This window comes from Mytilus galloprovincialis, chromosome 4 (genome assembly GCF_965363235.1).
Source record: "Mytilus galloprovincialis chromosome 4, xbMytGall1.hap1.1, whole genome shotgun sequence".
Taxonomy (NCBI): domain Eukaryota; kingdom Metazoa; phylum Mollusca; class Bivalvia; order Mytilida; family Mytilidae; genus Mytilus; species Mytilus galloprovincialis.
The window spans coordinates 20,829,738-20,844,193 of record NC_134841.1 but is presented as its reverse complement, the minus strand read 5'-3'; the positions used below and the strand labels follow the sequence as shown (position 1 = coordinate 20,844,193).

Sequence of the window (14,456 nt, the reverse complement as noted above, 5' to 3'; positions counted from 1 at the left end):
AATGCATGTATTTATGTAATTTTTATTAAAACAAAAGCAAAATGCTGGATGTTCATAACGTAAACAAAGCGACCACAAAAAAAATATTTTCATTACAAATGTTTCAACTCACCAAGAATTTACCTATTTCAACATTGTTGATTAAACTCGGACCAAAACATGTCTTTTCTATACAGTGTAATAAACATGGTACCGTGTACCGTGTAGGTATTGTTTTTCTAAGTTAATTTTTTTTAATGTTCAAAGTTCATAAAAACTCACAGTTAGTCTCATCCGATTGGTCGTTACAATCAACCCAACCATCACATACTAAGTCCATATTTTTGTATGTTCCGTCTCCACATCTGAAGTAAGAGCCTAAAACAAACATAAATAACAAAATTTAAAATACATCAAGCCATTACAGACTCAGCACATGTTTTTAATATATTTAATCACAACAGACACTTGTTGCTTGCGTGTGGTAATGCTCATGATAATTCATCTTTAGGTTAAGATTTGAGCAAACTAAACCTATGATTAGGTATATTTGTACACCAAATAATTCATTATAGGATTCAACAATATTTGCATAGTGGTTATTTATGTGTAACATAGGCGAATAACTCACAAAATGAATAAAAGTCTTAGGAACTTCCATAAAAAGATTGTAATCAGCAGACAAATGTAAGCATCAATAACTTCTAGACAAAATGTGTTTCATCTTTAGCATCCTTGTATAAAACATTAACAATATTTAATCAACAGTAGTTTCCATTTGCAACTACTCAAAAATCCACAGATGACATGTCCTTACTAAAGGAATGAAAAAAATAATGTAACAACAATACTAAACTCTAAGGAAAATTCGAAACGGAAAGTTCGTAATCAAACGGCAAATTCAAAAACTCAAGTACATCAATCGAATGGATAACAACTATCATATATCCTGACTTGGTTCAGGCATTTTCTTATGTAGAAAATTGTGGATTAAAGGACCAGCCATATTGACTTGCTGTAATATATAAGATCAATTTAATCGTAAATAAAACAAGACCTACATGTACTTGCTTTGACTTCAATTGACAACTATTGAACCTTTCCTTATCTTGAAACTAGTGTCAGTGAATTTTGTTTCTAATATATTTCTTAGATTTTTTAACTAGGGAAGAAAGGATAGGGGAGGCAGTTTTGGTGTACCGATATTTTTTGTGGGTCTCCAACTATTGATATAGAACTCACACGTTACAGCGAAACAGCATTGCGTTACAAAGATATAAATTTTTCATCTTAATCTATAATTGCTTAACATATTTTCCAATGATTGCATATCTGTATTTCAATTTAAATGTAGAGATTTATCATATGTTTATAGATTTTATAATTGTAGTTCAATTGCATCTAAAAAATTACATTACAGAGGGAATCAATTGCATTTATTCTTCCAATTTTAATATAAGTATTCACTAGCAAATGAATTTAACTGGGAAAAACGGATTTTTTTATAAACATCATCTTAAAAGCCTGAATTTGTAATGTAGAGCATTCAAATATTTGTTTATCTTTATTTTTCCCGAGAAATAAATTCAGTACAATTTAGACGTTTACCTTGCGTTTTATAAACTCTGTACTTAGACCTAACAGATCCGAATTTATTGCAATGAATGTATTTATAAAAATAGATATTTCAACATTTATCGAATTTTCACAATGGATATTTCTGACAATTGACTGAGAGTTGACATGACTGGTTTATTGTGCAAGTTTCAAAACTGTTTAAATAAAATTACTGATTCATTTCAAAATATATTCATTAGTTATATTTCTTCAACGATGGAATTTTCTCATAACCAGCAACTTATAAATCGTTAGTTTTTTTATTTTAGGACAATATCATAGATATCGTCGTATGAGATGATGTAATGCTCGCAGATGCTCTTTTGCTACTTTTTCCCTTCGTTTAATTAATATGGTTGCATTTCTTTTGATTATATAAACCCTGTAAAAGCTTATTTAGGATTTCAACGTTTAATAATGATTATTGTGTTTGTGGGTTGATGTCTTTGTTTTGTGTTCATCCAATAGCTTTTATGCAAAAACATGTTGAACTTTTGCCTCTGTTAGACTGCAGTGATCATTAAATAAACGTTATATTTCATGGTAAAAGTAATGTAATTGCCTCATTAATGGTTGCATGCCATTTCTATATTTAGAAATATGTTGTTTGTCGCCAGTCACGTTTCAATACCAAACTATGACGTCATTTGAAATATGAAGAACCGTCCTGATGAAGTTACATTGGAGTTGTGTTGAAGAAAAGATCATACAGTTTAATATTCGGTGTTTTATTTGAAAGAGATACAATTATAAATGGTGTTTTTTATAGATTAAAAAGATGGACATAACGTTCATCCGGCAAACGTGATCATAACGCTTGCTAGGTAAAGTTTGTACAAATTAAGATATCTTATACGTTTACGGTTATTCAATTATGTATACTCTAGCGTACAGATTTAAAAAAAATCGATTTTCTTTCGTTATGAATACGGAATCATACGATAACATCATTTTATGTTTATAATAGGTGCCTGATCACAAGTAGTACCCATTGTTGTCATTAGTTGAAGTATATATCATCACAGGTCCTAGTTGCGGAGATTATTTTTGCCCAGTTTAAAATGTTAGTGAAACATCATCACAGGGTTTCATTTAACACGCATTGTGGGTTGCTGCTCACAAGGAAGCTATTAAACCAAGAGTTCCAAATGGTGAAGTTGAAATCATCCCTTCGTAAATTTTACGGACGCCATCACGAGTTGGTTGACCGTTATGGAATAACCGTTTCACAAATGATATCGGATATGTTCCTTACGTCGTAACTACAATCCCCTTCCCTTTCATGAATGTGACCTACCGAATTAGACTATTTACCGGATTTGTTATCGCATAAGCAACACGACGGGTGCCACATGTGGAGCAGGATCTGCTTACCCTTCCGGAGCACCTGAGATCACCCCTAGTTTTTTGGTGGAGTTCGTGTTGTTTATTCTTTAGTTTTCTATGTTGTGTCGTGTGTGCTGTTGTTTGTTTGTCTTTTTCATTTTTAGCCATGGTGTTGTCAGTTTGTTTCAGATTTATGAGTTTAACTGTCCCTTTTGTATCTTTCGTCCCTCTTTCATAAATGTATACTCCAGATGTCATTAGTGAAAATAAGTATAACAACACTACGAAATCCCAAAAGTGCGTAAGGGTTTCGTTGTATAACTGAAATTTAGAAAACATTGTTATGTATATTAAAACGCCCAAACCATGTTTTAAAAATGAACTGTAAAAAAACAACAACACTAAATTTAACTGACCACAATTTGTTTCATCACTAGCGTCCTCACAGTTAATTTCACCATCACAGAGATAGCCATAAAATATACACTGAGAATTGTTACAGCGAAACTGGGATTGGTGGTAACAGTCAGAGTACTCTAAAAGAAAAAGAAAAACGTCAGGAAAGAAACACACCTCAATATTTTATTGGATGATTTATACTACATTGTTATCTCCTTCAATCTAATATTGGACCTACAAATCTTTAAGCAGTTTATAAATATAGCAATTTGTTTCTGTATTTTTGGTTCTTAATACTCTTCAATTTTGTTAAACAGTTGGCATTCAAATGTCTTGATTCATTAAACATTAACCTGGCCTTCTAAATTATACGCCTTGTATCTTTGGTTAGTGTAAACCATCGTATTGTTTATTTTGACCGACAACAAATAACAAAACAACATAAAACATTGAATGACACCAATCAATCATATGTAATCCTGTTTTGATTATAAAGCTGATCATTATTTATAAGCACACTTTATATATTTGTTCGACTTTATTCGAAACAATAAATACCTACCACAGTGTTGCTCATCAGACCAATCACCACAGTCATTTTCAAAATTACATGCTGCATCACGTGGTACACAAAAATGGTTTTTACATTTACTGTGAGTTGGTGGACATTCGTATACCTCTGAAAACAATCATTAGCAATTGAAAGCATGTTTACATGTTAGTGACGTATGCATATCTATGAATCTTCAAGTACTCATGTATCAAAATTGCCTAACATTATTAATGCGTTACAACAATAATCTTAATTTTAGAATTCATACCACAAATGTCCTTGTTTTTATAATTAAATGACACAGAAATAAGACAAGACATTTTTTTTGAAAAGTCGTCAATTTGGTTTTGCTGATTGTCCAAGGCCTCATGGTGACCTATAGTGGCTTACTTCAACGTCATTTGGTCTCTGGTGGAGAGTTGTCTCATTTGCAATCAAACAACATCTTCTTATTTTTAAAAAGATCTTAATGTGTTCTGTTATCCTACTTCATTAATGTAATAACAATGCATTGATTCATATATCCGTTCAACTTTGAAATTTTCATTTTTATTTGAAGAAATCAACAAGAACTTGAACGGATGCATGATTAGACAAACTGCAATCCATATATGCCTATAAATGATATTTGTACGTAATTGAGCGATAATATCCAGTAAACTCAAACTATTATGCAACTGTTAATGAAGCATATATGAAGCTGTTATTCTTAATAGTATGTCAATTGCAAAACAAATGGAAAAGCTTTTCAAAAAAGATCTTCGAAGATAAAGTTGATTGAAATAAGATCGTATGACTATATTGAATAATGTTCCTGCTTAATAAAATGCCTTAATTGCCATGAGTAATAAGGATAAAGATATATTTTGATATTGGTTTCACGGCTGAAATAAATCATATTATAGAAAATGATTTAAACTTAGAATATGTACACGAACAATTGAAATTGGTATAAATATTTCAATGTTAAGTACAAAACAACTGTTACATCCATAAGTATAATCATAACATACATGTTCTATTATTAGATATTGTCGATGCATAAGATGAGTAATGGAATACTTATAGTGAATCAATACCAAAATATGACATATTTTGATTTTGTTACTTTTGAACTTGCCATGGTTCTCGCGAGTAATAGGTTATTTCTACTGAAATATGTTTTGTTTATCAAACGTTCACATTATTTTCTTTTTGTCTATACTGCTAATAATGATAGTCTCTCCGTTTCCGTGAAATCATAAATCAGTAGAGTTTTGGTTTTGGCACAAATAGGAATACACCAAATAGAGTATGTTCGATAAGGTCTTAAATGGCTCTTGTTTTGGGTAGCTAATGCAATCAATAGATTAAAAAATCTTCTTTTTGTTGAAAATTTACATACTTGCAATCCATGCATTACGTCAAAAATATCTTAATTTTGATTTTTCTAGAAAACGTTCTGAAAATGGGCAAATCTTAATTATTTTTTTTGCATGAAACAATTATGGACTTTGAGTATTATACTTACCACAACCCTCCTCATCCTTTCCGTCCACACAATCCTGTTTTGTATCACAACGTCTAATCATATCTATACACACACTGGCATTACACTGGAATTCTATGTCTTTTAGGCAACCTAGTATGAAAAATTGTACCACATGGTGTATTATGTTAATACATACATAGTATATACTGAATTTTAGAGTGTTTAGACAACTTATATTGTAAATACCTGTATCAAATAGTGTAACATGTTTATACACACAATTGTTTGACAATGCAAATCTTTGAGAACCTTTTTATTTTTAAACTTGTGTGCCATATTGCATTACGCTGCTAATGTACTTTGACATTTTTGATATTTTTGACAAATTGAAATATTAGTCCCTTTTTCTCGTTAGCATCGAAATCTTCCGAAGACCGGTCGATTTGATTCTATGTTAAACGATCATATTAAATATCATATATTAAGATATGCAAACTGAAGATGTATTACCATTGGGGTGTATTTTAGTCTTTGGTCGGGTAATTGTCCGTTTGACATATTCCCCATTTCCATTCTCAATGTGATAAAAAAATCTATTCCACTTTTATAACTTTACATTTGAAATATTAACGTTTTAATCTTGATGAAATTATTGTCATTTTTCCTTTTATTTAACTTCAACCATGCAAGGGCTGTATAGACAGTCAATGTCATTAAGGTCGTTAAAAATTTCCATCGTCACCAACTTATAAATACTACTTTTAATATTTGCATTGTTACAGTTTTCTACAGACCAGGTTACCGAACTCCTATTTAAATTTAAACAGATGAAATCATTAAAAACTGACTAAATATTTTTTTTATCAATCAGTGGAAAACATCTGTCTTATTTCTGACTTGCTATGTGCACTTTGCAACGAAAATGTTGGATTAAGCCTAGTTTGATAGCTAGCTAAATCTCCCACTTGTACGGAATTTGTTGTGTTAAATTAAAAAGAACTGGATAATTAAGCAAAGCAAACCGTTATAAAAGTTTAAGGTGTCAGGCATTTGGGATCTAGCATCTAAAACTGTGTAAACATACATTACAGACATTCAAAACAACCGACTTTGATTACTTCATTCTTCCTGTTTGTGTCTCGATTATCAAAATAATACAAAACCAGTTAACTTTATATTATTAATATTACATTGGCTGTTGTACTTCTGTCGTATCACGAAAGTAAAGGGAAATTACATCTTTTAAAACATCATCATACATTTGTGAACAGAATTGCCAATTTGTCACTTTTGTTGAGTTTATCAGTTTGGATCTCGTCGTGGTATTGACCGTCTTTCTCCGTATATTTAAACATTTGTTTGTTTGTCACAGCACTATTTAAAACAATATCGCTTTATTTATTAGTATACAATATTTATTGTATGATTGGCAATGATTGATAAATCAGTTAGTCTATGATAACCATATACCATGATGAATATAGTTATTAAGTTCATGTTTGAAAAATTATCTTCTCTAGATTTGATATTTCCCATGTTTTTAAAACAGTTCTTGAATGTTCTGTCGTTATCAAAACTTCTATTAGGTTTAGACAATTTAGTATTGTATGTTTATATATATATATATATATATGTATATAGTTTTAGAATGATATTTTCCGTTTGTTTTCAGTTGTGACGTAAGAAAAACCACATTTACAACCTAATCATCATTGACACTCCGTATCATCCCTTCATGAATGTTCAACCGACCATGGTTTTTTAAAATGTCTGTACCAAGTCAGGAAAATGGCAGTTTTTATCTTATAATTTGTTTTTGTGTGTGTTACGTTGTCGTTTTTTTTTAGGTTGCACTTTAGTGTTTCGATTGTTTCGTTGTTTTCCTATTACAGTTAATGTGTTTCTTTCTGTTTTAGTTTGTAACGCGCGGATTTGTTTTACGTCAATCGATTTATGACTTCCGAACAGCGGTATACTACTATTGCCTTTATTTTGGCAGGAATTAACTTTTACTGTTGACTATTTACAGATATTCAATTGTCGTACTAAATCATTCAAGTAAGTTATTTCAGTGGATTTCTTTTCTTTGCATTAATGTTTATGCATTTTTGTAACTCTATTGATGAATTACTAGTAGATATTGTTTAAGACTTTTAAATTATGATATGCCTTACCTAAGTCATGGACCTTGTGAATGTAACTATGTTGTTTGCCCATTTAAAATTTTCAGGTCGAAGCAAATATTTAATCGTTTGTTGAATTCATTAAAAATGTGTAAAGATCCCTTGTCTGTCAGAGTGAGATATATGGTACGAATGGTTGTTTGTCATTGCCAATTATGGTTTGACCTTTCTTTGCTTCTTTTATTTATTTGTTATGCCGTAAACCATACATCTTTTCCCGTTCATAATCGAAATATTCAGTCTACCCTTATAATTAATTTACTGTTTCCCCTAAATGATCATTGATGTTTAAATATAAACCTAAACCTATTTAGTTTTGTTACATAGAAGTACGGCTGAACTTTTATTTCGGGCTTACAGAAATGAGTCAACATTCATTACTTATGCATGCTTAAGTATTAATCTTAGATCTACTCAGATGCGCATTTTGATCGACATCGCTTTAACTCTAAATGAAAATAACTACAATAGACAATTCTAACTAATAGACAATTTAGCCAGTAAACAATAATTTAAAAAACAATCAGACAACATATTGTCAATGAAAGACAGTAATAGGATAACAAAATAAATTTTATGGTCTTTATTTTAAAGTTTTATTGTCCATGTTTAATTAAATATGTTTTTACGTGCTTATTTTTGTCGGTATATATTAATGCTAATGCAGGTGAAATCCTATAATTTCCGTTTCACTGAAAATGCTTATCAAAGTGTTTTTCACCTTTTGATATCTGACATTCTGATTGTTATGAACATGGCAACTTTTCAATTTCATTGAAAGGTTGGAGATCTGCAGATTATATAATATCATTTTATACTTCCGTTGTTTTGATGTAGTTTATTGTACTATCATACTCGTAGTTGTCACAACTAGCCACAAAGGTTTTGAATGAGAGGGTTTCTTATAACGACTGTGACTTTTGGAGGTTTTGCGTAAATGCCTTCTATTTATATCACAATGTTGTTTTGAACATTAATCAGACCGCTAGTTTTCCCTTTTGTATTGTTGTAAATTTTTCATGTCAGGCTCTTTTATAGCATACTTAAACGTATATGTATTGGTTTTGATTATTGTTGAAGGTCGTTCGGTCATCTATAGTTGCTGACTACTACTTCATTAAGTGTCCTATATTGATGAAATATTTACAAGGACTCCATTGTGAAAGGCTAAGTATTGTTGATGTACAATTTTGTTAGATGTACCAAATAAGATTTCCTATCACTCTCCGTCTTTCATGGTTTCCTTAATTTTCCTTTCTTTTGGCTTCCATTAGTGTAATGTCATTTATGTTGTATGTCTTTCAATACATTTTGTTTGTTATGAATTTTGTATGTATGATCTAAATATTTTTATATTCTGAGATTTAATATTTTTAGTCGGCCATGCATGATGAAAGTAATTTCTAAAATGATTTTTGTTTTTGTTTACTTTATCACTAACCAGGGTGTTCGACGTTCGAGGAAACGTAGTCTTCACAGTATACGTATAGATACTACCATTGTATAAATAAGACACATATTTTTAAACTTCTAATTAATGAAGAAAAAACAAGGTTGTAATAATCCCCTGTCAAAGTATACCTTTGAGATATATGCTGTTTTACTTTTTGCTTTTCCTTTAAGAGTCTTCTGTCTATTTTAAGGCTAAATATTTCAAAGATAAACGGTCTTATATCATGGATCGTTTGAATATTGATCTAAATAAAATTGAGAAAGGAAATGGTGAATATGTCAAAGCGACAACCACCCGACCATAGAGCAAACAACAGCCGAAGGCAACCAATGGGTCTTCAATGTAGCGAGAATTCCCGCACCCGTAGGTGTCCTTCAGCTGGCCCCTAAAATATGCATAATAGTACAGTGATAATGGACGTCATACTAAACTCCGAATTATACACAAGAAACTAAAATTTAAAATAATACAAGACTAACAAAGGCCAGAGGCTCCTGACTTGGGACAGGCACAAAATTGCGGCGGGGTTAAACATGTTTATGAGATCTCAACCCTCCCCCTATACCTCTAGCCAATGTAGAAAAGTAAAACAATAACAATACGCACATTAAAATTCAGTTCAAGAGAAGTCACTCCGTTTATAATTTGAAATGTGTATATTCAAGTTTTTAGTATATTTTTTCAAGAATTCAATAGACTGGTTTGAAGAAAGCTTTGTAGCATGCATAGAAAATTCCATTCTAAAAGAAATATTTTTTTTAACATTTTTTTTTGCAATTTATAAACTAATACCTTTCACCTTTTAAAAAAGCAGTTCAATAAGAATGTATGTAAAGAAATTATGCAATTCTTTTTTATAATATCAATGAAGTGGAGTTAAAGTCTTATAGGATTGTAAGTATGCTTTATGTTAACACCTGGCACTTCCACAACTTGACTGTGGTAAACTACAACAGTTCATTAAAATTTCTGGTAGTTTAACTTGTTTGATAAAACAAATTGCAATTTGGTCATAATTTTGAACTGCAATACTTAGAGAGCAACAATTACAGTCAAGTCACAGTAAAATATCTAAATGATCTGAACGTAAAACTTTGCAAGGTTTTTCCATAATTTTTAAACTGAGATGAATATAACAAAAGACTACTATGGTACACTACCACACAATTACATTATATGTATGTTTCATTATAATACTTTATTCTGATTGGCTAACTGTACATCACGTGTTATTCCTTAAGCAATTGCATCACTCAATAAAACTTATCATTCATGAAAACACGTGGTTCCACAAAAAAGTGTACAGGTGAATTAAATAAAAAAAAATATAAAATTCGTGTTTCATGATCATAGCTAAAAATGTAATTATAAGTATTGAATGCTTCTTTTTGTAACTTCATAGGGTGGTAAAAGCGTTGACCGTGCGTACATTTTTAGAATGAAGCGCTTCCGCGCTTCATACAAAATGTACTTCGGTCAAGGCTTTTACACCCCAATAAAGTTAGAAAAAGAAGCATTCAATTGTTAAATATAAAGTCACCCTAGATGAAGAAAGCAGGGGTGGTGTTCTCGAAGCTATCTTTGGATTAGGACGTGTCCTAAGATCATCTTATGACAAGTCTTTGTCCTAAGTCGTGTTCTCGAAGCCCTCTTAAACCCCGAAAATCTTCAGTCCGGACTGAATTCGTATGATCTGTAACAGCTTCAGTATGTTATCATCTTGTGACAGATTTAATTGCTGAACAGTTCAGGCTGTGGTTTCACATCTGATAGCAGTTAACTGAGCAAAGACAATATGGCCTTAGTTTTAGAGAAAAGAAGTTTTATTATCAAAATACATATGCACTGGATATAATGATTTGTTTTTGTTACATCATTCCCACTGATGTCCAATGTATGGAATGTCTTTAGGATTAGAATATTTGGATCTAACTAAATCCAAGCTCTCAGAGTCAAAACTACGTTTTGGCATAATTTCTGTGATAAACTACCCATTTACCACCTCCTATCTTTTTCTTTCTGTCCAAGTACTCCTCAATATACCATACCCCTTAATTGTCCATTATCTTCCAAAACCGTTTATAAATTTCTTTTCTAATTCATGAATTTTCTTATACTACAGCGTTACATACAACCTGTCATGAATTTTTATTACAAATCAACATGATCAATTGAAATGAAGTTACATGTAAAATTATGCAAACATTTAAAATTGTAAAAGACTTTATATTTTGACCTATATTATACAGTCTTTACCTGATGACATTTCAAGTAATTGTAACAGAGGTATAACAAGGCTAGGCATCTGTAAGTCATCAGCTTCTTGTTGTCAAATATATGGTCATAAATTCATAGATCAAGAGAAACCATACAGTGACTTTCTTCATCACCAAACTGATCAAAAAGCGGTGTACTTCGGGGTTTAACTTAGGATATATCACATTTTCGTCCTTACTTTAGGACACCTAATTAGGTGTCTTAAGATCATCATATCTTCATCCTAACTTTGTGCATGCTTTTTCTCATTTGTTTACGTGAAGATGAACGTGAAAAGAGACGCACCATCGGTTATCACTCGTATAAGAAATTGTGCATGATTTTAAACTTTGAACTTCGTGTTTTTACGATACGATGACACTACGAATTCAATATTCTCATTTCAAAACAAATTGTTTTACAGTTTATATCAAAATCCTATTTTGATTATTATTTTATAACTACATTTGAAATCATGCATTTCATTAAATACTTGTTATTACAAAATTTTGTAAACAATTTTATTCATTGGTTTCGTCTCTAATAAATGTTTTCTCAAACAATTACTTTAACTATTTAGGATTTCGCACATAGGATATGTTAAGGACGTCCTAACATAATATGCGTCTGGGATAGCTTCGAGACGCAACTTAAGCGTGTCCTAAGTCGATGCTAAGTCCATCCTCAAATCGGTCTTATCTATGACTTACGACGAATCTTAAAAGATACTTTCGAGAACACCACCCCTGGTGTATTAGGATAACGATTAGCTTCCATGTGAGTTAAAAATTTACTTTTCAAAGCTTAAACAGGAACAAAATGAGTCCTTTTTTTAATTTCATTTGATATCAGTATTAAGGAACAAATTATGGTGTTCGTTTATTTGTCAAGAACGGATGATATCGACGATCAAATCATGTTTAACTAAACCGTCTTTTGCGTGCACATACTGGAAGCGACGGTTGATTACATGTATGATGTAATTTTGTTGCATTTACAGAACATATGCACGAATTTAAAGTTGTTCTGTTAACAAGTTTTCCATGTAACGTTGTCTGTTTTAATACCTTCACACATGACATGGCATCAATTTAACAGTTTTTTTAACTTTCAAATATTCCATTTTCATCAAACCTAGGAAATTACATTGACAAGATTCAGAATTAAATGAATTATAAAAGGTCATGTAACTGTTTGAATGAAACCCATCTGTTTCTTGCAATTCATTAGACTTCAATGAAAACAGCATTTAGAATAAAATCTATTACTTGCTAGAGCATAATGTGTTATAAAGGAATGAAGTAATATTTGCAAAATGTCATTTCAAATTGAAATCCTTAAACAATTTAACAATTCTTCTAATTTTGTAATTAGCTAACGTATTGGAAATTCCATTGCAATAGTATTGATTCTAAAGTAGAAATTACTAAATATGGTATACACATGGTCTTTTTATTTTATATATTTTTGTTTAGTATGAAAAATATCCATGTGATCATAATTTAAAGATGATACTCTGTTTGCTGAAGGAGGTCATGTTACAACCATACAGTCATGTATTTGATTAAACAAAATGTTTAAACACAAAACTCTTTTCAGTAAAATACTAGTATTTATTGTTGCCGCATAAAAAGATAGACAACGGGTAATTAAATAAATCTATAATCTATTCTTTGGCAACACCAGTCTATGGAGAAAAATTTCCCGTCAATATTATGTTCAACTACAAAAACTTATTTATTGGTGTCTTTTTTTAAATATACCATTAACTACAACAATTTCTGTTGTTGATGTCATTGTAAGATTTTCTTTGTATGCTTTTCAAATGTTTTTATCAGTTGTGTTGTATGTCTGGGTTGTGTGTCTGTGTTGTATGTCTGTGTTGTATGTCTGTGTTGTATGATTACACAGTTTTGGCTGCTGAATCATGATGATTGTCACCGAAACCTATCATACCTGTCATCGCTATTTTCTTATATGCAAGTAAATGTTGTTTGAAAGTTTGACTGTAGTACTTAAAGGTTGAAGGATGAAACGTTATTTATGCCAAATATCCCTTTATTTTTACAAAGATGAATTCTGCAGAATGTTTTGACAAATACAAATTTTGCAAAAACTAATAGGGGAAACAATTGAGGTATTATCTTTGTCAATTATGAAATATCTGTGTCACAATAACCATTTTGTCGTAACAACAATGTCTTCCTCTATTCTTTTGAAAGTGAAATCACCGACAATGTATTTGCCATGAAACACATTACATTTAAACTAGGGAATTCGGAACTGTGTACCATTTGGAACTATACGAGTTGACTACCTATTGTTTGTGTTTTTTCTGATTATTGTTTTCTGTTTTATCTATTTATCGTTTATCTTTGTCTAATATCTTAGATGATTTATAGTTTTCGTATAGCTTCTCTCTCCTTTTGAATCAGAAATTGGGAAAAAATCTGATATATCAATATATGAAATAAGTAACTTCGATTATAGATATTGTATACGTATACCATGTATACAGTTTATAGATATTGTATACGTATACCATGTATACAGATTATAGATATTGTATACGTATTCCATGTATACAGTTTATAGATATTGTATACGTATACCATGTATACAGTTTATAGATATTGTATACGTATACCATGTATACAGTTTATAGATATTGTATACGTAAACCATGTATACAGTTTATAGATATTGTATACGTAAACCATGTATACAGTTTATAGATATTGTATACGTAAACCATGTATACAGTTTATAGATATTGTATTCGTAAACCATGTATACAGTTTATAGATATTGTATACGTATACCATGTATACAGATTATAGATATTGTATACGTAAACCATGTATACAGTTTATAGATATTGTATACGTATACCATGTATACAGTTTATAGATATTGTATACGTATACCATGTATACAGTTTATAGATATTGTATACGTAAACCATGTATACAGTTTATAGATATTGTATACGTATACCATGTATACAGATTATAGATATTGTATACGTAAACCATGCATACAGTTTATAGATATTGTATACGTATACCATGTATACAGTTTATAGATATTGTATACGTATACCATGTATACAGTTTAAGTTTTATAGTATTGATGATTTGAAGTTTCAATTTGACGTTGACTAAAAGGCTATCATGTTCAAACGATAAAATCAATATGTGCCAAAGCATATTAAATTTT

General features: G+C 30.6%; 1 protein-coding gene across 4 annotated transcripts in view; it reads right to left on the bottom strand.

Moving 5' to 3' along the window:
• Window positions 1–14,456, bottom strand: part of LOC143071598 (G-protein coupled receptor GRL101-like) — a 95,481-nt gene that overhangs the window by 40,612 nt on the left and 40,413 nt on the right. For all 4 annotated transcript variants that reach the window (XM_076246010.1, XM_076246008.1, XM_076246009.1 and 1 more), the window contains exons 3-6: window positions 5,385–5,495; window positions 3,884–4,000; window positions 3,339–3,458; window positions 262–357 (exon numbers count right to left, since the gene is read on the bottom strand). In XM_076246010.1, the coding sequence (XP_076102125.1) occupies window positions 262–357; window positions 3,339–3,458; window positions 3,884–4,000; window positions 5,385–5,495 (444 nt within the window). The remainder of the gene's footprint in view (window positions 1–261; window positions 358–3,338; window positions 3,459–3,883; window positions 4,001–5,384; window positions 5,496–14,456) is intronic.